At 39.6% G+C, this 26,418-nt stretch overlaps 1 protein-coding gene across 1 annotated transcript in view; it reads right to left on the bottom strand.

Moving 5' to 3' along the window:
• Window positions 1-26,418, bottom strand: part of SPTBN5 (spectrin beta, non-erythrocytic 5) — an 88,740-nt gene that overhangs the window by 35,683 nt on the left and 26,639 nt on the right. The window contains exons 20-34 of the mRNA XM_053474453.1: window positions 24,939-25,038; window positions 24,427-24,597; window positions 24,071-24,235; window positions 23,053-23,279; window positions 22,598-22,784; window positions 21,812-22,012; window positions 21,261-21,377; window positions 20,434-20,591; window positions 20,084-20,216; window positions 19,556-19,701; window positions 14,921-15,035; window positions 14,232-14,342; window positions 13,193-13,372; window positions 12,852-13,055; window positions 12,476-12,625 (exon numbers count right to left, since the gene is read on the bottom strand). Coding sequence (XP_053330428.1) covers window positions 12,476-12,625; window positions 12,852-13,055; window positions 13,193-13,372; window positions 14,232-14,342; window positions 14,921-15,035; window positions 19,556-19,701; window positions 20,084-20,216; window positions 20,434-20,591; window positions 21,261-21,377; window positions 21,812-22,012; window positions 22,598-22,784; window positions 23,053-23,279; window positions 24,071-24,235; window positions 24,427-24,597; window positions 24,939-25,038 — 2,365 coding nt within the window. The remainder of the gene's footprint in view (window positions 1-12,475; window positions 12,626-12,851; window positions 13,056-13,192; window positions 13,373-14,231; window positions 14,343-14,920; window positions 15,036-19,555; window positions 19,702-20,083; window positions 20,217-20,433; window positions 20,592-21,260; window positions 21,378-21,811; window positions 22,013-22,597; window positions 22,785-23,052; window positions 23,280-24,070; window positions 24,236-24,426; window positions 24,598-24,938; window positions 25,039-26,418) is intronic.

Here is a 26,418-nt window from a genome sequence, read left to right as displayed (position 1 = left end):
AGAGAGGACAGGAGAGAGAGGACAGAAGAGAGAGGAAGAGAGAGAGATATGCATGTATTCCAGACCTCAGCAAATGCCGGCTTCATTATCACTACCAATTGCAACAATATTTGAAAGGCAAACAGCAGCTTTACGAATTAGTCATCACAGAGTTGGTATTATAAGCTGTATTAAATTAGTATTTCTTGGACTATCCAGGGCCAGAATTAGTTTAATTTTAAGTGTGCAAAACAATGAAATATATTTTTTATCAAATGCAATGAAATATATATCGCACACTTAAGCCATATTGGTATAAGCCAATGCCTACAATAGAGAAGAGATGCAATGCTTAACTTCCAGGTTACAAAGTGTTAAAAGAAGCAACTCCTGTTCTCCAACAAAAAAAAGCAGCGGAGAGGAATAATATATATATGACAGCACATTTCCAACCTTCTTCAGGAACGAGGAACCTAAAAATAATTACAGTTTTCCCAGTCCGTAGTGTCCTCTGACACTAGTCAAAGTGCTATTTTAAAGTACTGCATTGGTACTGTTCCTGATTTGAAGTAAGCCAGTTCCAAAGCCAGTGTAAAGCCTCAGGGTTTACTTTAAAACAGATATAATGAAGGGACAGACCGGGGCAGTTAGTGCACCCATTTTAATCGCACAATAAGGTCATTATACACAGTAGGTCTGAAAATATACACAGCGGTCCATCACAAACACATGCTTACACTTGGGGTTTGCTAAGTGTGGCAGCTGTATAAACGCACCGACTCATACATTTCTTGTTCCACTGATTTGTACAAGCATGTCTGCTCAATCCACACAAAAGTCTGGCTAACAGATGCCAAGTATAAAACCAAACTTATATTTCCAGCGAAGATCTTTAAAAATATTTCTTATAGTTAAGAAACACAAAGCAATGAGAAACAAAAAGAGTTGGCTAGGTAAACCATTGGCGTGTTAGCTTGTTTAGATTAGAAACATGGGCAATAATATGAGATATATGATATCAAGAAAAGGCAAAAAAGATACCAAGGGCCTCTGAGGTACAAGGCGGCAGTAGGGTTCCATGGGGTCCCAAAGTTTTTTCTTATACAATTGGACCTTTGAAGTTGGTAACATCTGCTGTCAATCAATGACATCTGTAATTCCGTAATTATTTGATCTCAAGGCATATACTTATTTATATATATATATTGTGGAAATCTGCCTCTTGGCATTCATTTGCTTGTTTCACACATGCGCAATAACATGTTCCTTTAAGACCAGTTAGACGGAAATCCGGGGCTCCTCTTGAAAAAGAGGAGTCCCTGAGCTCTGCTGCAGTGGCCTCTGTGTTACGCTACAGTTAAACAGATGTGACAAAGTTTGTAAAAGTAACATTTATAAACATTGCCCAAGTCTCTTCACACTTATAGACAGACAGATAGATATTAAATTATTATTTTGCTTTAAAACCAGTTTAGCCCCAAAAACTCAATGAAGAGTACCAGGAGAAACCTTGTGTAGAAAACGTAAATCAATTGTCACGTCAGTAGAACTGAAGTCTGACCCTAATTCCCACTCTGTTTTGGCAACGCACAGACGTTAATTGGTAGTTTGTAATGTATGGAGTCTATTATGTTCTAATATCTTCCATCTGTCTTTCTCCAGTGTGCGTGTATACGCCTCATTTTACACAACACGTAACTACAGCAAGTTTCCCGACAATCCAAATTCGAGTCAAGTTCGTGTTTATATTGAAAGCATGGATACATTCACTTGCAAAGAGATAGATACATTAACACTTTTCCTGTGAGGGCATGCCTTGTGTCTATCTGCAGACCGCTTAGCAAGAATGCATGAACCAACCAAACATACACACACACCATTTAGATTTACATACATCTAAAACATTCCTTCTTTTATTAACCATAAATAAAATCGAGCATAAAAACCATATGCTGCTCAAAGTCTAAAGGCGAACCCCCTTCCAAAGAAAAGATTTGAAGACGAGAGTGAAAACAAAATATGGCTGCTGCTTCTACAATGTAACACTTGAGCACCAGAAGACACGCTTCTCAATCGCTAAGAGTACAAGACAGTACGAAAAACGTAATAATATCTGATATTCTGTTCCATTTCCTTCAGGATATTCCCTAAAAATGCTAAGAACTCGAAAGGCCAAGTTAGCCACAGAAAGGTTCAACAAAGGCTTAGACTAGTTATTTACCGCTAAATAAAAATAAATAAAACAAAAAGAACACACAAATATGGAATAAGCAATGTTGGGGAGACGAATATTGAAATATTGTTATTTCTCAGTCTTATACCCCTTGGGCTTTTTCCTTCTCAGCTTCTGTCACGCTATTTATTATAGATAATATCTCAAAAAGCTGCACTTTAGAGTGGCAAAAATGCTTATTATTACACTTGTGTAATAATAAATAGATTAATCATTTAAGTGCCAGTGGAAATAAGTTTGAGAATAATATGGTTATTTTAATTATAATAAAATATCTTTGAGTCCCAGTCTGGCCTTTTTGTTTTATCTGACCGCTATAAAGTGTTGATTGGTAAATTATGGTAAGCACTAGCCAAAGTTAAACCATTTCATGTAGCATGCATATGTACCGGTGCACACACAATAACTACCAAGAAAAAACATCTATTTTTACATAAAACACATACTGCAGCTAATAAAATGAATCTGTGAAAAAATGTATTAAAGTAAATAGAAAAAAATACTAAAACACTAAAAAGGAATTTGCTACAGGTATTGGTAAGGTGTATATGAGAGCCGATACAAAGCATGGTGGATGTAAAATCTGCTGATTTCACCTCAATGCAATTCTTCCGCAATATTTTAATAGGAATTCCAATGTTATATTTAAGAGCCTGCTGATTTCTGATGTATTAGCACAAGATTGGTGGTACAGGCACTTTTCAAGGAATGTTTTTCCTTACAATCATTATAGAGATGTATGTTCTAACATATGAAGCATTTATCAGGAATGGTACATGCTAAGCATATCATCACAGCTATCCAGGGCAAGAAATTCATTTTAAACGCCAGGAGCCCCGTGGGGCTATGGAGACAGGGATGTTCTGAGAAGTATAAAAAACAAAACAAAAACACATATGAGGCTAGGGCTATTAAGTGAGTCTTATATTTTGTTGACTTTGAATGGCTGTACAAAGTATCCTTTAACCCCAACGCATCCTGCGGTAGAAACCCACTTGATTAAATTTGGTGTGAAGATACTCGTAAATTATTTCTAAGTCATGCTGTCATATCATTCAACACAACCGCAATCAGAGCTTGTTCAGTTATAAATATGCCGGGAACCAGTATTAATTAATTAATGGTTTAAAGATCATGGAAATACATACCTACACTAGCCAGCTGTATTGATGGAGTGATGTAAAACATTTAGAAGCATAGATGGGTGCTATTAAACAATGACTAAAACACAAGAACATATGGGCTTTTGATGGACAACTGCATTTTATTACAGCAAAGCCATCAAACACAAGACGTGTATTTATTTGAATCAGTACAGAGGGTCTTTTTAAGGAATGGGAAGGATATAATTAAGATTTTATTGAATACAATTTTAATACGTTAGTTAAACTGTACAGATGCATGGACCCAGACCCAGAAGTAAGCCAAGAGGTTTGAATAATGTTCCTTTCATTTTAGAATCATAGAATCTCAAAAAATCTCTTTTTAGTCCAATTATATAAAAGGCATTATCACCGCTTCACAGATGGCAAACATTGTTCTCAGTTATAATAGTCATTTCTACCAATTCTTTAAAAAAGAAAATCAACAGTCAGCAGCCATTGTTAAGAGCTCATGCCAAGAATATTGGGGTCCCCAGAATGTGAAATTGATATCTTCACTGCACCTCTCCTGCCTCCAAATGCCTCAATGCTGACAGCTACAGGTGAACTTCCATCCCGACTACTTGATAGTCTTGGCATCACAGTAAATGATGGTGTGTGGCACAGGTATGGTTCTGCTGGATTACATCTTGCTTGGTGTGTCCCAAATAATGGACTAGATCGTGGTGTATCCATATACCTCTGTCTGGAACAACCTATGGGATTTACTGACAGCAAGAAACCAGAGCCAAGATCCTCAGGGGAATTTGGGTGATCACCATTTGAAATAAAGATAGCTGGTGTAGGACTACGACTATATTCCTGGATCACCTGGACAGGCACTGGTGCTACTGAGCTACCAACTACCACTGTTATCTTAGATGCCTTGTGTTGAGTTGGTATCAAAACAGGGTAAAAGTTTGTTCTGCATCCAGCAGGTGAACTATTCCTTTGAAAGACAACCACATTTGGCATTATCTCAGGGCTCCTTGAAGATCCTGCCACTCTTGGAAATCTTTCTGGTGACATCCTTATGTCCCTGTTTGATGTCTCTTGGAGTCTGGGAGAATTTACAGGTGATCTTGTCACTTGGAACTGAGTAATCTGTAGAGTAGGTGCATCTGTTAATATAAAGCCTTTATGTGGAGAACAATGTTCCACCTGGGGCACGAGGAGACTTGACTGGGCATTATTGTTGCCCTGGTATTTAGACTGTAAAGGCTGCACAGTTAAACTGCAACTAGATACATACATTTTTACCCCTTTCAGATCTTCCATTTGGGTAACGCTCTCTTTATTATCTCTTGCTGGCTGTTCTGGGTTGCAAGATGTATAAACAGCATATGGTTTACCAATGTGCGATATAGAAACAGGTGAATTGCTTGCCAGTACCACATCCAGACGAGAGGTCCACGAAGACTGACTATTTGAAGTCGGAGAATCTGCAGGACGGATGTGATCCTTAACATTAGAAGAGGAACTTTTTTGACAGTTTACAGAATTTTGGTTATTAGGAATTGTATACCAACATCCATGATCAGGTGCAAACCCACCTTGTCTGAAACATGCTTGGGAACCCTGTGTATCCCGGCAAGAAGATGAATATCTCCAAGGCATTTGGAGTCGATTAGAAGCGTAATAACAATTACAAGTAGGACATTTCATAGAGTCTTTTCTTCGGTCCTTTTGTTCTAGGGTGATATCTAATCTGGAACAATGAACACCAGAAGAATTGATTGGTTTGGAATCACACGTATCTGCCAAATTCTTCTTGCACGAAGGAGTGCCAGAAATATCTGATGCTGTCCCAAAACAGTGATTAGTTGAAGTTGATTCTAAAACACGAGCTTGAGATCTGTTCACTTTCTCACGACTCAATGTCAAATCCAGTTTAGAGACGTATGAAGAAGCAGGACTCCTGTTAATCCAGCACGACATTCTGACGCTGAAAATCCAAAACAGGTACTCCACTTTAAGAGGAAAATTGACTATATTAAAGTTGTACGTCTTCTATGTAAAGGAATAATTAGCCATACTAGAAAACAAACTGGGAAAAGCTTCCATCCAAAATGTGAATCCAAAAGTAGCGAAAGGTATAATCATGTCTTATAATCCTTGTCTGCTTAAAGAAAAAAAAACAGAGCAAAAAAAGGAACCAAACGCAGCGTTTGCATGCAGATAAATCATCTGAGGTCTCGCTGAGGGTGACTAAGAGACAGAGCAGCAGAGAGCCAGCAACGCTCTTCAAACTTACAGAAGGCTGACGGCTGCCTGGTCAGCGCAGCTCTAAAGCTCTAGCACTTGCACCCTGCTCTGGAAAGAATAAAAGGGCTCTGGCGAGAGAGCTGCGTGTGGAGCTGCTGCCTCTCCTCGCCCTTAATCTGTGTTTTGCCTTTGCATGTCTGCGGTGCTTCTGTTCACGCGTCTTAAGAGTATTTCCTACATCCTTTCCAAGTAAGGGCACGGTGGAATTCAGCAGTAACGATAATATTACTTAACAAAAAGGTAGGATTTAATATTATCCTCCATATGGTTTCTATTTTCTTTAGCACGTGAAAAAAAAGAAGAATTTGGCACTCTATTTAAATGAATTAACACCTTGAGTCCTGCATTACGTCTAAAGCAGTAACGTTCCAGCATACTGTCAAGCAATTATAATAAAGCCAAGTGTATAGGTTTTAAATAAACAAAAATACTGCGTTCGTCTTAAAGTTTCCAAGAATGACTGTAAACTATTTTAAAGGTTGATGTCTGTGAAGTAAAACATAGTAAATACAAATATTCATTCCCTTGCCAGGCTTCCCAAATTAAGTTTCTTTGGAACTGCAATCCAACCCACACAAACAACTTATAAAGCATTCCATCTTTGTTCTCTCGTCCAAAAAATAAGAGAAGGAATACATGGTAACAAGCAAATGAACACTATTCTCATGTATCATATTGCAATACTTTGGCTGCCAGGTCACAAGTATAATGAAAAGTGACTAGGTAGGGTTTGGGCCAAAAATGTGGGGCGTGCCTACGATATAGGTTATTCAATCTTTCTTTTTTAAATGCAACACTGGAGACAATAATAAAGGAGACAATTTTATATATTTTTATAACAGGAACCAATTTAAACCATTGACTTTTCCATCCAATAAGCAATGGGTAAAAAATGAACAATATTTTAGTAAGTTGATTGAAGAACCACAAAAACGTCATGTAATCAGATACTGATGAGAGTAACTAGAAGCATGATGTCACATCTATAGTGACTATATTTAACTCAATTTTTTATATATAAAAAAAACCTGAACATTTTGGGACAGATCCAAGGCCATGTCCAGGACATGACCGGAATATGTGGTTTGTAACAGTATAGAAATATGAAAAAATTTGTTATATGAAAAAAAAAAGGTAAATATACCAGTGTTCTGCAGAGATCACATCCGCCTGGGAGGTTGGGTTATACCGGTGCGTGATGAATGTTACTGTTTGCTATTACAGCTCTCAAGGTCCTCAACGATCAGTTAGATGATGGCAAGAGGTTGTTTACAGAACATGTTGTGAAATAAACAGCAAATGTTCGTTGGTAGCAATAGTGTATCTGTGTTAAGCTTAAAGTATAAATCATGTCATGAGGATATGGTGCTTTTGCAAATCAGGCCAGGTTTTAAATAATACATTATTAGAAGCCAGAGTACCTTGCTCCTGGACATGTCCAGACGTGGGCACGATAGGGTGACCACTTCAAACATGTTTTTCATGACGGACATAATTTTCACATATTGCCCCCGCAGTACATAGGATAGAAACTAATGCATGGAATAGGCATACACTTATATTGATCTTGTCATTAATGGCTGTGTGTTGAGTTATTTTTAAGGGAACAAATTTACACTCACTACTTTACATTGTAGCATTTCTTCAGTGTTGTCACATGGAAAGATATAATAAAATATTTACAAAAATGTGAGAGGTGTACTGCACTTCTGTGAGATACTTTATTTCATGATGGACATAACAGATTATTGTGACTTCAGGGCTGTAGGAAACTGCGATGAAACTACTGAGATTTCCCCTTAAAGACATACTACCTTGCCTCCCACTGCGTACCAGAGAGTATCTAATCTACCTTAGGGTAATTCAAGTCCAGACTTTATCTTTGAACGGTTATCCCTAGCTCCTATAGACTAAGAATACCATCACACTCAGCCTAGGCAATGAGGCCTTTCTCCGGCTCTTACATTGGTAGCAATGTATTATTTCTCTGTATTATTTTGGTGACGTTATAAAAAAATAAATAAATCTCTATAAACCACGCTATCTTGTTGTTTCCCGGTACCTCGTCTTCTCTCTCGCCCTTTCCCTTTCCTTTATTTCTTTCTTCTCCCTTAGGGTTAACAATGTAATACTCGCCTCTTAAGAAGCCCACCGAGGCACAACGCGTAAGGTGTATTTTATTTTTTATGTGCTTATTACAAATAGAAATTTATGTCTATTGACCTTTTTTTGTTAATATGTTTTAAGACTTCATTGTCATCAAATGAATACCTGTGATTATTTACCTTACTATTACTTTCTTTTTCTTTACTCCCACCAGTTCCAATTATCTGTTATTTTCTGCTTTGTTCTACCATTTTTCCTTCCTTCTCCTATTTTGTGCACAAGCCTTCATTGTAACTCAGGGAGTATAGCCTCCAACAGTCCAGGTTTTTATGGGAAAGTCCTGATTTTCAGGCACTGAAGCACTGTCCCAGGTAGCTGCCCACCGTCCCACTTTTACGGGCAGCGGAGAGTATGGGCTGGTCATCTGATCTTCCCTGACCAGTCCAGAGTGGTGACAAATCAGGTCTTTGCTGTTGCAGCACGGACCACCATTGCAGCTTCTACATTGCCTCCTCAAGACGATCCCATTGCGAGGTGGCTATACAACCTTTTACCTGCCCACTTTCTTACATTTTGAATCGATTAACTTAATTAAAAAACATAAATCAGAAAAATAAGCTAAGCTATTATAAATTTACATGAGGAAAGATATATACTTAATTAAGCTACATATAGAAATACAAAAGCTAGTTGATACCCATGCTACCAATAACCAGCAGACACCAACCACTAAAGATAGGGTGTCGTTGCTGCTAAATGCTCTTATTACAAAATCTGTAAAGTGGGGCTCCGTACCTTTAAAGAGTTTACATGTAACCCAAGATGCTGGCAGGCAGCCCGAGCTGTCATATTGAAGTGTACGACAAATGAGAAACTAATTCTTGTTCAGCATTCTTAGCTTGTTAACCTCAGCTTTCCTGCGTGCTGCGGACAAACACGTGACTCTGTGGATTTTATTAAATAAATGTCATAATAACACTCGGAATACTTCTGATACTGTTAATGACGTCTGTCATGCATGTAGCTCAGTATAGAAAGCCTATGCCTTCTGGATTGGTACCTTGTAAGGTTTCTCAAAGCCTGCAGCAGCAGAAGGCTCCTTGTATAGTTGTCTTATGTGAGCAAGGTCTTCATCATGAATCACTCCATTCTATTAGGCATACTAAAGGTCAGCTGTCTAGGATACCCATCGCAGGGGGTCAGAATGATGCACAACCGCATGGTTTGCTAATGTTGGAAGGCAGGACACTGTGTCACAGTTAATGCAACAGAGTTTTAAGCCAAAGGTTTTTTAGTTTATTCCCGGAAGGCATGGCTGCACTGATTTAATGATTGAAAACTACCTGATGTTTTGAAATTCCACGTCTAGCTCTAGGGTAGCTGGAGTAAGAAGGCCCTTGGGCAGCATTATAATAATGACAGGAACATTCCTCTTTTACTTTTCAGGTTTTCTAGGCAGCCTTGGAAAAGTCTGGATAGTATATGTTGATCGTCTTGTCTGCTAAATGTGGACTGCCTTATTGCTGGGCCACTTGCCCAGACTTACCCTTCCCCCTAGGCTAAATATTGCCAGCCACCCCCTCCTCCACTGGCTTTATTAGTGATATTACTAATGACAGTAAAAACAGCACATTGCACCAAAATGACTAGCAGGACTGACATTGCAGAAGAGCTAAACAGAAGTTACGGGTGTGAAGCCAATTTTAGTTAAGGGCATTGCTGGTAGCTCTGCCACAAGAAACGGATTTGTGAGTTATCGTTATCTCTGCTCACACGGTTTATGCTGCAGAAACGATGGCCGATAAACCATCTGTATACATCTACGTTTAGAACAGGGTGTTCCTTTTCTTTTGACAAGCTGCCACGGGGACCTGTGACACAGCTGTGACTTGCAAATCCACAGATCTATCCAGCACTCCTCGATCAGAACAGAGGCTCAGAGCCGCTCTGCGATATAAATACGAGGTGAATCACCTCAAAATCCGGGCTAGGTCACCTCCAGCTGCCGTGTATTCCAACCACAGCGAAGGTCACAGAGCACAGATGGCTAAATCATCGCTCATAGGTTTTCTTCTTAGATTTTAGGTATAACAAACCGCATGCAGTGAGAACAGCGGTGCATCTAGTAACGATCCCGTAAATAAGCATCACTACGTAAGATACGTTTAAAGCAGAAATAACATAAAAGCAGAATCTGGTGATTGAACAAGAATCTAATTGAGTTCGTAGGATAAAATAGAAGCAGAATCTGAGCTAATCGTGGTGATAAATACCCCATATAATGGCTATACCCTGATAGGTTGACCACATTCTCACAGACCCTAACAGAAACATTCCATACGAAGGTGAATACAAAATATCATTGGTGTTGCTGATGTAGATCGTCTTGTTATACTGGTTTGTACTGGATATTGAACTCCTATTTGGGAATTGACATGGATTGTGAGTTTATTCCTTAAATGAAGCAGGCTTGTAAACAGTATGGTCTCCTGCTGGTAAATGTGGTGCTGTACGTAAGAGATTCAACATACTATACTGCAATTACTAACTGACATGGGAGGTGGCGGTACAATACGCTATATAAAGAAATATCTAAGGGATTTGTTCTCAATGCCATTTTCCAAAACACCCTCAAACGGTGGGTCTACCCACCAAAGGGAAAATTGTCAGGAGAGTTTGCAGGACAGGTTATAGGTTTAACTCCTTGACTTCACATTACATAATGAAGGTCTAACCCCAGTAAGCTTCTGTTGCAAAAGAACTTAACAGGCCCTGTAACAGGCGGAAGAGGCCTTGACAGAGCTAGGAGGAGGGCTTTAAGGTGTTAATGGTTTGGGATTGGTTACAGTTCTTAGTAGGAGGGTTTTTTGTGAGAGGTATAAATGGGCGGACATTTTAAATTCCTGTCACATTTAATTTTAGCCACTTACCTGTTTTTGTCCCACCCTCCCTCCCTGTTTTTGTTTTTCACTAGTTTCGCTTGGTCGGGCTGGTGCTGGATTGGTTAGGTGGGGGGTAGAATGGGGATGTTTTGGTTGGTTATGGTTGTCTGGTTCATATGGTTGGTTCGTTTGGTAGGTTTCGAGCTGGTCTGTGGGTGGTAGGGGTATCAGGGTATGCCCCTACTGTTGGTTTGGTATGTTAGTGGCACCTCGCAGGTAGGGTGAGATTTATGTGTTTTATATAATTTACTTGGGGGGTCATTGTCCATGTGTTGACATGTGGGGAATGTGTGAGGGGTTATATTGTATGTTATCTGTTGTGGACAATGACTTATTGTTTGGTATGTTGTATATATCATATATATATATATGTTTATCATGCTATGGTTGTAATAAAGCTGTGGACAATTATTTTCCAACATATTGGTGTGGTCTCTGTTATTGGGTTCATGGTGGGGGAAAAGGTTATGGTGTTCTTTCTTAAGCCCTATTTTGACGATGCGCCTGTCATGTATCGTTAAATCAGTGAGATTTCTCCAAAGCTTATGAGCAACATGAAACAAACTAGGTTGAGAGCAACAACATTTGTAACATATCCTTTAACTTCTCATGCCGACATAGACACAACAAAGCAAAAAAAAGTGGCTAGTTCCTAAAAATAGAAACTAACCACACACACATGACTTAAAGGACGCCGCTTCAGCCATTTCTCATTAACTACAGTCAGATCTATCAACAAGACGATCGCCACTGATATATTCACACAACTGGCACAGAGTGACATTCATGCGGAGTAAGGGCACTGATCGCACTTTAAGATGACAGCAGTCACATTTTTTTCAGATAGGGAGTGCTGATTCCATACAGTACCAGGCTTGGCCTCAAAAAATCCCAAACCGTACCACACTCTGCTACACGATTCCAAACAGGGCTATAGGTAGTGTGACAGCATATTAGAAAAGAACCACACTTTGTGCTACATAACAACAAAGAAAACTTTGGTCTCACATAATAACAAAGAGAACCAGAACTCGTATCACAATACCAAGACACTCCAAGTATACTTATGATGGATGCATCACCTTTTGTGTAAGGAACGTACAAAATATGCCATTACTGGACCTTTATCTAAAAAGAGTAACATTTATTTGTTCCTGTAGAAGGAATGTATGTACAGTTTGTGCAAGTCCTCTTTTTATGTCTGGTCTTTTCACTGGCCTGCCCAGCGGCGGGTGGCCTGTCTGTATATAGACATTAGCACTGTGATGAGACTCATGGGAAACTAGGCTTTGTGTAGAGCATCTAATCAATACTCATAATCAATGTAACTGACAAAGGCCTGTCACAGGAATATATTGGTACTTATACCTGGGTCTTTATTGACCTTGGGACATTGGGACAAAGTGCTGCTGCCTACCATTTGTGAAAAATCCTAAAACCATTATTTGTATATATCAGCAAATGAAATACCTGGAGAATTTTAGTTGAATTGATATTTCAAAACATCATTTTTTGGAGATTGTGCTGTCTTTTAGCTTTGATGTTGTCTATTAGTCGCCACTTTTGCTACTTTGACTTCAGATTTCTACACTTGTACACTGATGAATACCACTCATTTCCATTAGACCCAAAGCTTAACCAGAGATGAATGTTGAGTGCCCTGATTATTTCTACCTAAACCACTATTCCAAATCCCCCTATTACATATTTTACACCCTGTAAGCCACCCTCTGGAATTGTTGCTGTTTTAGTCCAACACTCCTGCAATTAAGCAGCTCTGGTGTCACCCAAAGCAGGAGTTAACTAACCTCTTGAGAATTAAGGATCTTCTCCATGTGATCGATATCTCGATAAAATAACTGTTCTAGGTGCACCAGTTCCAATAACTTTCTCTTTAGTTCCCATTGCTGGTAGAGCTTTTTGTTTTCTTCTTCCAGAGCCTGTAGCTTCTCTTGTGTCTAAAAAATAAATGTATAGTTGGTTGGGTGGACTTCTAAAAAATGATATTAAACTAACTGTAGAATAGGCCAAAAAGGAAAATAACCATGATTGTTGGTATACTATAATATTGTATTCAACCAACCATTTTAGCTATGGCATATTAGCCAGAAAAAAATAGTAGGTTAAACTACAATGTAATCAGGACACTGAACTATGCCAATGCAAGGGGATTTATCTTTATACCTGTGCAGCAGGGACTTTCCTGTCGTGAAGAAGGGATTCTCCTATGGCCACTGCCCGGTTGTAAGTCTCCTGGTGTGCTTCAATCTGCTGCTTGAGATCTTGGTGTGCTTTCAGCTTCTCGCTGCTGGCTAGCACCCCACGGATAGTCTCTTCAGCCTTCATCTCACGGGTTATCTCGGCAGCCCAAGAGTAGTAGTCACGCACCTGTACAATAAGAGAAGTCAGCTTTCTTAAGGTCAGTTTGATTGAAGGATTATGGTCTTGTCTGGAACTCAACCTGCAATTAGTATCATACTGCAGAGTCCAGAAAAAAAATCTATACAGCTTTCAGGGGTTCTTACAGCTGCCAAGAAGAGGTAGAGTTTGCAGGCCTGCTCCAGGTGCATCCTCCTGCTCTCCACTTTGGTTTTCAGCGTTTCCCACCTCTCCACCACTTCCTGCTGCTTTTGCTGCATTCTCAAACTCTGGTTCTCTTTGCACTTTTGTAGGGCTTCATCTGCTGCATCGATGACCTCTTGCAGCTATGGAAGACAGCAATATGCAGAGGTTATATTCACATATTATCTGTGTGTCAACTTGCCTTTTAATTATTATTATATCATCATTTACGGTTTGCGAGAGCACTGGAAGGTGTTTAGATAAGGTGCATCAGTAGGTTAATCAGTGGGTACACACTTTAGTATGTTACAAAGAGACTGATGTCTTCGTTATGTAAGAGATTTTAAAGGATAATAGAAAAAACATTTTGCCATATTTATGGTAAAGGGTCAGTGGGCCACCTGTCTCTTTGAGAGAGTGTATGTTTCATATGAATTATCTTACATATTTTCGTATTTAGGGTTAGTTGACTCTACTTGTTCATATTTTATCTCATTAATAATTTTGCTGGGAACACTCGATTGTCATGTGACACAGGCACAGGTTGTTGCCATGGAAACAAAAAAGCTTAACAATGTCTATGTTGTTTATACAAATACAGTTATGTAACGGTGTATTTGCTAAGTAAATTATGTTTTGTCTAATTGGAACAACGCTTTAAATTGTAAATTCAGAACTCTTTCGACCCTCCTTACGGAAACCCATATGCAAGCAATTCTAATTTCTAACTGCACTTTTTCTTTCATTAAATCCCTTAACGCTATTTTGTACTGAGAAGATTTTATCCTTTGCTTGTGTTGCCTGTTTAACAGTAAAATGATATCAACGTTCCACTTTTCCAGAATTGTTATTTGCTGAAATGTTGCACACTTGATTTCATTTTAAGGAGTGAAACCAGCTGTAGACCATCACCATACCATAAGAAAGATTGGTGTATCCAGAGAAACATTGGAACGAGAACTATGTATATTTTACAGACATGCTGCATTATGAATCTTATACCTGCTGTTCATTCCCAGACAACTCATGTTCCAGAGCTTCGTGTTTGCGCAGCTGGGACTGGACACCGCTGAGGTCTTTGGCAAAGTCATCGGGAACACTTTTGGATTTTTCCTGTAAAGCAAATTCCACATATAAGAATAAAATCATCATTTAAAACAAAAATGTATATTGCATATGCCAACATGATGTAAAGTCTAAAGTCCTGCAGGTGCATACTGTCTGCAGGGTAGAAAACAATTTGGTTTAATTTATGCAGCATTGTTTATTTCTAATGTGATTATACGAGAAAGACAATATAACAAAGATTGTTCAATATCAACCATTGACAATAATAAAAATATATAGGTCAAAATCAGAAGTACCAATTTCCACGTATTATCAAGAACCTTTCCAAACACATATATATAGATATATATATATATATATATATATATATATATATATATAGGGTTCAATAAAAACAGATATAGTATAACAAAAATTGCTCTGGTCGCATAGAGTAAAATAGCCCTGGTACATACATAGCATAGAGATTTTTTTTCACAGATTTCCCTAAATGTAAAACATGATTCTACATAATCTACGTGTTTAATATGGTCATAAGACCATTAAAGATGTCAGACATCCAGTTCCCTCCCACTGTAATCATGTTCCTAGAATGACAAAAAGCAGATATAATATATATAAACCTCTATGTGAGTGAGGGCTTCATTCAGATCCCAGTAACATTTATGTACAGTTTCAGCATCCCAGAGACGTTTCCCTCTTTCTTTTGTTATGTCTTGAAGTTCTTCCCAAGAGGATCTACAAAAAAGAAACAGCATTTCCGAAAAGAGAAACTCCTACAATGCTAGTTCTTGTGCATTATATATATATATATATATATATATATATATATTAGACACACATACATACTTTATACGTATGTAGGAGGCAAATGCACTCTTCACTGGGAGATCATGGGGAATATCCTTTCCATTTTTATCCAAGATCTCACAATTCCTGATGTAGTCTTTCAAAACACAGCCATGTTCCTTTTTTGGACTGGCGTCCTTTTAACTACATCCAAAGTACAGTTTGTCCTGGAAGATACTTAGGATAGTTTCCTGATCATTCATTGCCACAATTCCATTTCAAATACCTTGACACCATAGGGTTCTACAAACCCACACATGATGAAATGATGAAGATGTCCCGATTATCTCGCTTACAGAGGCAACTGTCTGTGGTTTACTTTGTCAGCCACAAAGTGAAGCAAAATTCAACACTAATCCCTCTGGCTCCTACTTTTTCTGGATCAGCAAATATCTACAAGCATAGCTTCAGGTAACATATAAGTAGGGACCAGTAGCAATTCTGAAGGTGCTAGGCCCTTCCTTTCCCAAATTAAACTGGCACTTCCAGACCGCCAGCTTTAATTAGCACGTTATTTCATTCCTGTGATGGTCTATAAATTATTACAGCTGCAAGTTGCACAGTCTTATCTTAACTCTTCATGTCCCAGATAAGGAGCTATGCATTGCTTAATTATCTAGTAATAAACAAATGGTTTAACCCCTTAAGGACAATGGGCGGTCCCTAAACCAATTGAAAACAATGCATTTTGAGCCTGTACATGTACGGGCTTTGTCATTAAGGGGTTAATCGGTGCCTACAGATTTCTATTAGTGAGATTAAGTATTTACATAGTAACATAGTAATGTAGGTTGAAAATGGACATAAATCCATGAAGTTCAACCATTCTACCCATCCTTCCTGGTTTTGACCCAAAAGAAGGCACATTTTTCGCACTTTCCTAACTGGGGGGGGGATGCTTCTTGACCTCAAAAAGCAATCAGATTTATTTTCGTAACAATACATATAAGAAAAGTCTTTTTTTGTATGGGCTTGTAATGAACCCACATATAAATTCAGTCTATGGCTTCCCCAATGGGACAAACAAACAAATAGGTAAAAATAGTTATGCTTCCAGAGATGAAAATTATCTCATCCTTTCCTTAATTAGAACTATTTCCGATTAATAACCAATTTTTATAGATACTACAAAATGAGACCTATTAGGAATATATTTTGAACATTATACATTATTTACACATTGTTTTATCTTTCTAGCTTATTTTTTAACTGAATTTCTTACAGAAGGTTTAGCTCAGGTTAGCATAAACACTATATCATTAAACGTAAGTTATCATCTGACCCTCACATCTATCTAAGGTTGTTGGGCATCCCATCCAAAACAAGGGGCGTTGGTATGGAGTACACGTGTTCATTTTTGCAGCATTCGTCTTCAGGCAACACATTTTATTTCCCCACCACTTAGTTTGGATGAAATTAGTAGGGCTTTTTAGATTCTGAAACTACATTTGAGTGTTCCCAAAGGGAGACGTCCCTGACACCTTCTGGACTCGAGATCAGGAAGAGATCCAGACCTGATTTTGCACTACAGGACCATCACCAGTCACTGCAGCGCTGCACCAATGGATGCACGCATTCAGCAGCATGCTACGGGACTGAATTTCACCAACAACTGGACCGTTTAGATTAATTGATCCCTCAAAGGAAGGAAGGTGATAAAGCAGCAACAGGAGTTGTAGGGCACTGGAAGTATCTATAAACACAGTACAGGATACTGAATTTCCCACAACATTTAAAGAATTGATCACTCATAAGGAAGGAGATTGAGCTGCTGCAACAGAGGCAGGACACATATTAAAAAAAGAGAACAAGAATTGATCCCCCTGAGTAAGGTAGGGTATTGAAGGACAGGGAACAAGGCAGGCACTGACAGACAGATGCATCCAGCCACAAGACTTCCCCTCTTTCATATTAGTAAAAATAATTGATCCCCCATGTAAAGAAGGGCATTGAGGCCCAGGGATCAGGCGCTGGCAGACAGACACATCCAGCAACATGACCAGTGGCGGAACTACCGGGGTCGCAGGGGTCGCGACTGTGACCGGGCCCTGGAGTTCTGCCAGTCAGGGGGGCCCAAGGGGTGCCGAGCGGTTGCTGAAAACGACCGCTCGGCAACTCTTGGGCCCCCCTGACTGACAGAAATCCAGGATGCCTCCGCTCCCTGCCGCCGCTGCTGTCGCCGCCTGCCTCAGCGCCGCCTGCCTCAGCGCTGCCCAGAGTGCAGTGTTGGGAGCGTGAGGCGTTTGTCTCATATGCCAGCGCTCAGCAGTGAAGCGCCTGCACCCGAGACAAACACCTCACGCTCCCAACACAGCAGTTGACGGTAAGTGACCTGAGAAGGAGGGGGGTAGATCGTGAGAAGGGGGGTAGATCGTGAGAAGGGGGGTAGATCGTGAGAAGGGGGAGTAGGGAGGGGGGTACTGGATATAGGGTACTGGAGCAGCAATGGGTGTCCACACATTTGATCACATAAATAAGAGATGGGGTCCTCATTACAATGGTCTGTAAAGATCTACAGCTGAACCCGTTGTCATCGGAAGAATTCCTTGCAAGGAGAAGCAGGCATGAATCCTGCGGCGTCTAAAAGCTTTTTAGTGATTAGGTGCTATTGTTCTAATTAAAATTGGACCCCCTCTGACACTTTCTAACAAAATTACTATGTAGTAAATAAAAAGTGTGATTGATTTTGCAAATGTAGATAAACACTGTCTAGCATCAGCAAAAAAGCACAACTAATACTGAATGTTAAAGGGGTAGTTCCACTTACTCCGCTTGGAATGATTACGTGTTTCCTGTTTCTTGTAACCTCTTTAGTTTACAAGTTCTGTTATCAATGGGGAAAAAAATCTATTTAATCTATTTTTCTGTGCTATAACCACATGTTTATGTTGGTTGTCTTCTCATTGGAGAAAATCAAGGCACTTTATTTTTCCTTCTTTGATTCAGGCCCCAGAAGGGGGGGGTAGGGAGGGAGAGGGTAGATCGTGAGAAAGGGATAGATGGGTTGGGGGTTGGGGGGGCCCTTAACAGATTCTCGCACCGGGGCCCTGAGGTTTCTAGTTACGCCCCTGAACATGACTGAACCCCCCCCCACACACACACAAGAAAAAATAAGAAGTTACAGACACATCTGTATTACAATAAAATTGGAATAGAAGGGCCTTCCCCAAACTGTTCCCACAAAGTTGGAAGTATAGCACTGTCTAAAATGTCTTGGTATGTCCCCTCCAGCATACCAAGACCTTCTGGGCAATGGGAAAGGCCCAGCATGACTGTGCCCCTGTGCACAAAGCAAGGTCCATAAAGACATGGTCGAATGAGTTTGGTGCGGAAAAACTTAACTGGCTTACAAATACCCCTGACCTCAACCTTGAACACCTTTGGGATCAACTTAAACAGAGATTGTGAGCCGGGCCTTCTCATCCAACATCAGTGCCTGACCTCACAAATGCTCTACTGGATGAATGGGCAAGAATTCCCACATAAACCCTTCAAAATCTTGTAGAAAGCCTTCCCAGAAGAGTGGGAGCTGTTATAGCTGCAAAAGGGGGAACAACAACATATTAATGTCTATGTATTTAGAATGCAATGTCATAAAAGTCCCCATTGGTGTAATGGTCGAGTGTCCCAATACTTTTGTCCATATAGTGTGTCAGTCACTTGCCACTTCACCTGGCGCAATTAAGAGGGGTGTGTGGTGGTTCAAGAAAAGCAGGAGCCAGAGGGATAAGTGATGAATCTCTAGTCAACCCTTTTTCTACAGAGTGATAAAATAAATCACAGACAGCTGCACAGTAAGGACATCTTATTTATTTCAATGTATATGTGAGTTTCTTCGTGCCTGTAGTGTCTGGTTATCTGAAACTGAAACGTGGCAATGAATGATCATGAAACTATCTTAGGCATCTTTCAGAGTTGCAGATAGACATTAAGCTTTGAACCCTACCACATTACACAAAAATCTCTTCACAGCCTCAGTGGCACAACAAAAAATGCCAGGGCCCCCTGCAAGATGTACTGCATCCTACATAGAGACACATACACATAGTAACATATGTACTTAAACACCCACTAACATACTTACACACAAACACTAACACATGTACATACACAGTAACATACTTACACACATATCATACCATACTTATACACACGCACATGCTAACACATATACTTACACTCATACAGTAACATACACACGCATGCTAACATACACATACAGTAACATACTTACACAGATTAACATCCTTACATACACACACACACACTCTACCTTTGTGGTTTCATGAGGGGATAGGCCGGTGCTAGGTGTCCCTGAGTGTGATAGCCCAATGCTAGGGTTGTTGGGCCTCCAGTGGACCTCCTGATAATTGTACTGTATGTTGCATATTATAGCCACAAAGAATTACCGCAACTCCTTCTGCCTCTGAATAATCAGCATTGACTCTGGATGTCCATTGTCCAGCAGGTTGTCTGCAAGCTGCTGACACGCAGTTATCCTCTGGCCAGCTGTGTCCATCTGGTGCTGGAAGGTGTCAAATTTTGCCTGCAAATGCTGTGAAAAGACTAATTAGAACAGACCCAGGGTCTTGTTTTTGGGTGTGATGCTATTTAATTTAGAGAAAAATTGGCTGTTCATGATTTGCCGTCGTAAAAAGAGCCCCCAAATGTATTTACATTAATTGGCCGCAAACATTAGGGTAAATTTAGGTCACATCTACATAGATCTAGTCCTCCAACATGTCAAAGGCAAACAAAGTGCTGTGTAACCCCAAATACCTGCAAATGCTCAGTCAGTTTAAATAAAATCTACCCTTTCTTATATCCGGCTTGGGACTCAGGGAGGATCACATAAGTAAAGGACTCCATGACAGTAATTACATTTATAGGTAACTCTAACCAGGCTGATGTTCAAACAATCAAACAGAAGAACTCACCAAGACTTGCTCGTAATTACTGCCATAGTCCTCTGAGCTCGCAGTCTGCCTCTGCTGGCCGATCCATTCCAGCAGCTCACTGGACTCTCTTAGGTATTCATGCAGAGCCAAGGCCTCTTTCAGCTTTCCCCATCTACTCAGACATACAGCAAAAGGAATTTATCAATCCCAGTTTCATTTTTCTAAATAATATAGATTTTTGTCACAGGGTAAAAATCAGTGTCCTTAATTTTGGGACACTGCTCCCACTGATTTCTACAGGAGCTTAGCTTCCATTGATTGGAATGGGAGTTATCAGGGAGCATATTCAATAAGCATATAAGGGTATGACCGTATGATGCTGCACACACCTCACAGTGGCGCGGTCCTCCAGATCTTTAAGCTGTGTATGGATTCTTCCCACAGGCGAATCGACCTCATCATACCCAACAGACAAAGGCAGATTCTGTCCTGTGTGCTCCAGCTCCTCTGCCAGGGTCCGATACAGCTCAATCTCCTGTTGCAAGCCCTATTGACGAATGCAATTAAGACATCCTCAACTTATTTATCCATTTGTAGAAGACGTGAAGATGAATGCCATAGCCTCTATTGGTACCAACCTTACCAACCAACCAGAAAATTGAGGGAAAAAAACTTCAAAAACCAGTATGATGGGAACATCTACCTCAGTTTTCTGAGGATTGTGTTGTGGAGCAGCGCATGCTGGGGGATGGATGCCGCTATGCCATATCACAAGTGATTGATTACCTTACTATGTGGTTGGGCTTCCCAGTCTACCGCTGTTCAATGGGCCAGATGGGGAGATCAGAGGTTCCCTTGTAACGTAAACTGTTAACTAGAATTAAGAGAGCGTTTTACCCTGCCTACGAATTTAAATAATAAATCCAAGGAGTCAAGTCTCTCGGTTCATGGCTGGGATCTTAGTGATTGAAGTCTCTGCACAGTGTAGAAACATGACAAATACAACGGTGCCCTGGACTCTTTTAGCTAAAAAGACAAGATGATCCTGAGTCTATTCTTTACCCAACAAAGAAATGGCTAGAACCAATGCAACAGCTTTGACATACATCATACAATCTGCTTCACAGGGCAGTCTCTAATGTGACACCACTTCATATAAAGCCTTTACTTTAGAAATCTATTTTAGTGCCATTTTAAGGAGGCTGATGTACTGTACCTCGTGCTTCTTCATCAGTTTCAAGGTCACAGCCTCCTCTTTACCATAGTCTTTACTGTTTACCACCGGAACTTTTTCGACAATCCAGTTCTCCATCTCTGCCACATCAAGAAGGAACTTCACAAAGAAAAAACAAACATAACACACATTTTACATATGAACAATGTGTCTGTCTATACTAGTCAATGAAAGACCTCTTTATTATGTATTATCTATTCTCCAATCAATCTGACTTACTAATAATATTGGTTTTAAAGCATTGCACATGCAAAGATTATTAATCACACTGATCCATGCTCGTGGGTTTATTCTTTTGATATTTGTCATTAAGGAGAAGCAGTTCTCCATTCTCTCCTTATAATGATCACAACAATGTCGTAATAGAACAATGTAGATGTGCGGATGCATAGAGCTGAAACAAAACTATTTTCAATGTAAATAGTAATTCATAATCAGGATAATTTCACTATAGTAACAGAAACCATCATATCATGAAATAAAATCTTTAAGTGGTCAAAAAGCACAATGGAGACATGAAATAATTGCCAGACCTGTTGAAATTTGACAGCGTTCTGCAATTTCATCATCCGTTCCTCACAGGTCTTCTCCAGTTGCAACCAGGCATGATGAAGTTGGTCATTTTTCTCAGCTATGTGTCGGGATTCTGGATGTTTGCTGTCAATTAATCCTTTCCCCATTTCTAGGACTCTCTGCAGCTGCTGCGTGTGGGCATTTACCTCAGCTTGTAACTCCTGCAAAATACATAGACTTTATTTTTGGCTTCTTATATAGGGTGTAAAGATTATATATATATATATATATATATATATATATATATATATATATATATATATATATAAATATATGAAATAGGAAATTAACATGTAATCATGGTCATGGACAATGTGTATCCAAAGGTGCTGTCTCACCTACTTTGCAGAGTTTAACTTTCTTAAGACAAAATGCTGAGTTGGAAACATTATTCCCAGTACTTCCTTAATAATTCCTTAATCAAGTAACTATTATATTTGCTGGGAACAATTACTTTTGTTTAACATAAAAAAGGCACTGATAGGGTGTCTCCATAAAAAAATGAATGGCTTCTTTAGAAAGTAGAATAGGCTCTTTAAGGGAACAAGGACAGTAAGGATGAAACACAAGTTACGGTATCAGCTTAACTCAGGGTTTAAAATGCACCCACTCTATTAAATAGTACATGATGCTGAGTAAAAGAAGGACAGACATTAATGGTTAGAGTGTGGCACAGTTAGCGCCAGCTGCTTTAGTCGCAACCTACATCGGCAAAACATGTGACAGTCGTCACAGAAAATCTGTACCTTGTGCTTCTGGAGTAAGCTTTGTGCAACATCCAAAGACTTTCCACAGTGAGAAGAGCTGGCACTTGGCATTCTTTCTGCTATCCACGTCCTCTCCAAGTCATAGTAATGATAAAACTCATACTGATTCACCTTAGCTTGCAGGAACTGGCGCCTTTTTGCCAAGGGTTCTTGCAGGGATTCAAACCTGGAAATCGCAGTGAACAACAATTTAAGAAATGCAGAAGTGACCAAAGACAGACAATGAATGTTGCACAGTGCTCAGAAATTAAGGAGAACACACGAGATTAGATGTCGGAATGTCCATGTGCATGATTGTCCATATCCATGTGCCATATGTAAAGTTCTACAAAGTTCTAAGAAAGTGTGTAGTAGGTTTTAGCAGCTATTTATGTTTCACTGACATTTACCTTCTCCTCAGCTTATCAAATTTTAATGTAACTAAGAAAAGGTACCTTCTAAGATACTTCATTGTCTCATCCATTATTTCTCGTGAATTGAAGTGGTTGGTGGCCATCTTCTGGGCATGGGAGACAATTGAGTTCATTTTGTCAGCCAATGCCTGGGTCTCGTTCTCCAGCTGATGATGCTCCTTTAGTAAGTCCCGGCTTGTCCTTAGGTCATGGCCAGACTCTGGTGCTTGTAGGACTTTCTCAATTTTCTCAATCTTTACTTTTGCATCCTGTATTAGGATTATAATTTGTTAAATTAAGTGCTGATTATTAAACTATATAAAACATTCACAAAATACTGACTACCGGGTTAAGAATAAGAAAGTTTGGGTGTCACATAAAGCTTGTCGATAAAGATGAGTAAGATATGGGTTTTTTTGTAGTGACGATAAAAGTATTTTTAGGAAAGCTAACATTTGCAGAAAAATCTAAAAATGACAAAGTAATTTCCCCTCCAAAGTTGTATTTCCAGACAAAGAGTGTCTATAAGGTTAATGCTGACTGTTTTCATTTTGTTATCAAATCCAAAAATCCAGACTTTAAAGTGCTTTACACCACTTGATCCGACGCTTGGTGTTGTGCTTGGTGATGTGAGGCTTGCATGCTGCACAGTTTTTGTACTGATATTAATGCCAGTGGAAGTTTACCGTGGAATATCTAGCAGGGATGAAATTTCACAAACTGACTTATTGCAAAGGTTGCATAAGTACCACGCTTAAACTCACTGAGCTCTTCAGAATGACCCAAAGAAATGTTTGTAAATGCAGACTGCATGGCTAGGTGCTTGATTTTACACACCTGTGGCAAAGGGTCTGATTGACGCTCCTGAATTCAATAATTAAGAGGTACATCCTGATACTTTTATTCACATAGTGTATTTCCTAATGGACACTGATGAGTGATAACGGAAGGGAATACAAAAAGATGTAGAAGTAATAGTAATGAGGTTTGGTATCACATGTATCATAATCCTAAATGTATACTTAAAGCAAACATCCTCTGATTGGGTCTGGTAACAGACCTGTAAAAGTTCCATGAGCTGTTCCTGCTGACCAGCTTGCCTTAGCTTGTCGCCTCTCTCAGACATCTTCCTGTTTAAATCTTCCCACTTCCTGGTCACCCCCATCAATGTCTCTTGAATGGGCTGCTTGGCATAGTGATCCTCTCTCACCAGCTGCCTTCCGACCTGTAATGAAGACAGGCCTTAACTTCCTGGTACATAGCGATCCTCAATAATGTAAATTTAAAAGAATACTCAGGCTCAGCACACCTTCCATAGACTTCCTTAAAAGGCTCGGCATGACTTTACAAAATGGGATACAACATTGTTTTATTATCTTTGACAAAAGCAGAAGCCTTGCGTTTTACTTCGCTCACCTTTACTAGATCCTCATAGCGGACCTGGTTTGCTTCCATCTCTTTCTCCGCAGCCTCATGCCACTTTAGTTTTCGGAGAATATTATTTGGGTCTCGATATGATTCATCAAGGGCAATCTTATACTTTTCTTCCATCCACATCAGCATTTCTGTAGCATCTCGGTTAAATTCCTACAAAGAGATGGTTTTGTGAAATGTTATTGGGAATTTATACAGAAAGAGAAGAATTACTTTGAAAAAAACAGGAAGTGCTAGATAAACTCACTGATTAGCCAACACTCTAACCAACAAATTCCCCAATTATTGAGGATGCTATAAGCTTAGCACGCAAAAAGAGGAGAAAACAGGACCCATGACATTATGGCCCTTTATTCCTTGGATCATATGACATCATGACATCACCCACATATTGTGAGCAGAGTAGAGAGTTGCTAAATCAAATGGCCATCACCATTCTAACAAAGGCTCACAGTGAAGTTTGAACAATATTAACAATGAATTAATGTGTTTACCTGAAGTCTTAATGAATCCACAAGACTTGTTTGTCTTCGGTCACTTTTTTGGTCAATGTGTTGCATTTTTTTCTGTGTATCGTAGATTCTTTGCTTTATTCTATAGAAAGATATATAACAAAAGTACCACATATTCTTAGTGAACTGTGACATGAACTCTTTGATAATCATTAGTATTCCCCATTAAAAAAGCAAAAATAAAAATAAAGAAACAAAATGAAAAAATACCTTAAAAAACTTGAGTAGATTTGCTAATTTTACTGAATATGTTATAGTAACGTCTTTTCAATGTACCTGCCATAAGTTTAACGACAAGAAGGAGATTTGAGGCAAAACATATCCAGCCTTCCTTCCTATTCATGTTTGCTGTATCCATTATATGCTTTAGAAATATCCAAATCAACAGTCATGGTGAGGTCAGGAAGATACAGTAAAAATACTATCTAACTATTAATGCACCCAACATGCACAGTCAAAGTGAAATTCTGTTATGGAATTGTATAAATGGCTATTCAACAATTGTAAGATGGCTGAATTCTTCTATCCACAGAGGAACAATATGTTGTTAAAAAGAAAGACATTTCAAATAATGTATATTTGGTTTAGGAATATATGGTCACACTGGCAAAACAGAGTGGTGGGGCTGTCCTGTCGGGGAAGTCAACACAGCTTCTACGACCACCACTCGGTCCCAGACCGCTGAGTCCGATTGCCTGGATAGGATGTTATTTCCCGGCGCTTTGCCAAAGCAGCATGCGAGGGAGCAGAAAGCCATCATCGGCACACCCTCTTCTGAGCCAATAAAGGTAGGTAGGTGTGTTAAATCCTATTGTATGTGTGTACATCAGGATGTGTCAGTATATGTTTGTGTGTGTAAGTATGTTAATATATGTGTGAAAGTATGTTGTGTGGGCGCAAATACATTGGTATCAGGGTCAGACTGACCCAGGTGGCAGAGGAGTAATTGCCTCCTGGGCCAGTACTGAGATAATATCACCTCAGCAAAGGAGGGTACGGTAAGGTTGTCAGGTGAGAAGTGTGATGGGAGTAAGTTGTGATTGATAGGTGTGATGGTAGTGGTGTGTGTAGGTAGTGGACATAGATGTGAGGGAGTCAGTTATGTGTGCTGGGAGTGGTGTGTGATAGGTGTGATGAGGTGTGAAGGAGTCATGTTTGATAGGCGTAACGTGTGAGAGAGTAAGGTGTGATAGGTGTGAGGTGTAATAGCAGTGAAGGGTGAGGGATGTTATGGTTAGTGTGTCTGTTCTAATGCATATATTAGTTATTAAGGGGGGTTCCTCCTCGGCCAGAAGATGCCACCCCTCCCCTGGTTAGTATGTTTCTGTGTGTGTACGTACATTAGTATGTTATAGCATGCTTGTGTGCGTGTGAGTATGTTAGCTTACATGTTACTGTGTGTGTAGGAGCTTATGGGCCCCAACCGTGTGTCTTGTAAGGTGGCCCCGGCATTCTTTGTTTA

The sequence above is a fragment of the Spea bombifrons genome, chromosome 9, assembly GCF_027358695.1.
Source record: "Spea bombifrons isolate aSpeBom1 chromosome 9, aSpeBom1.2.pri, whole genome shotgun sequence".
NCBI lineage: Eukaryota > Metazoa > Chordata > Amphibia > Anura > Pelobatidae > Spea > Spea bombifrons.
Note: the sequence above shows the minus strand (reverse complement) of the source record. Positions and strands in the feature narration are given on the sequence as shown.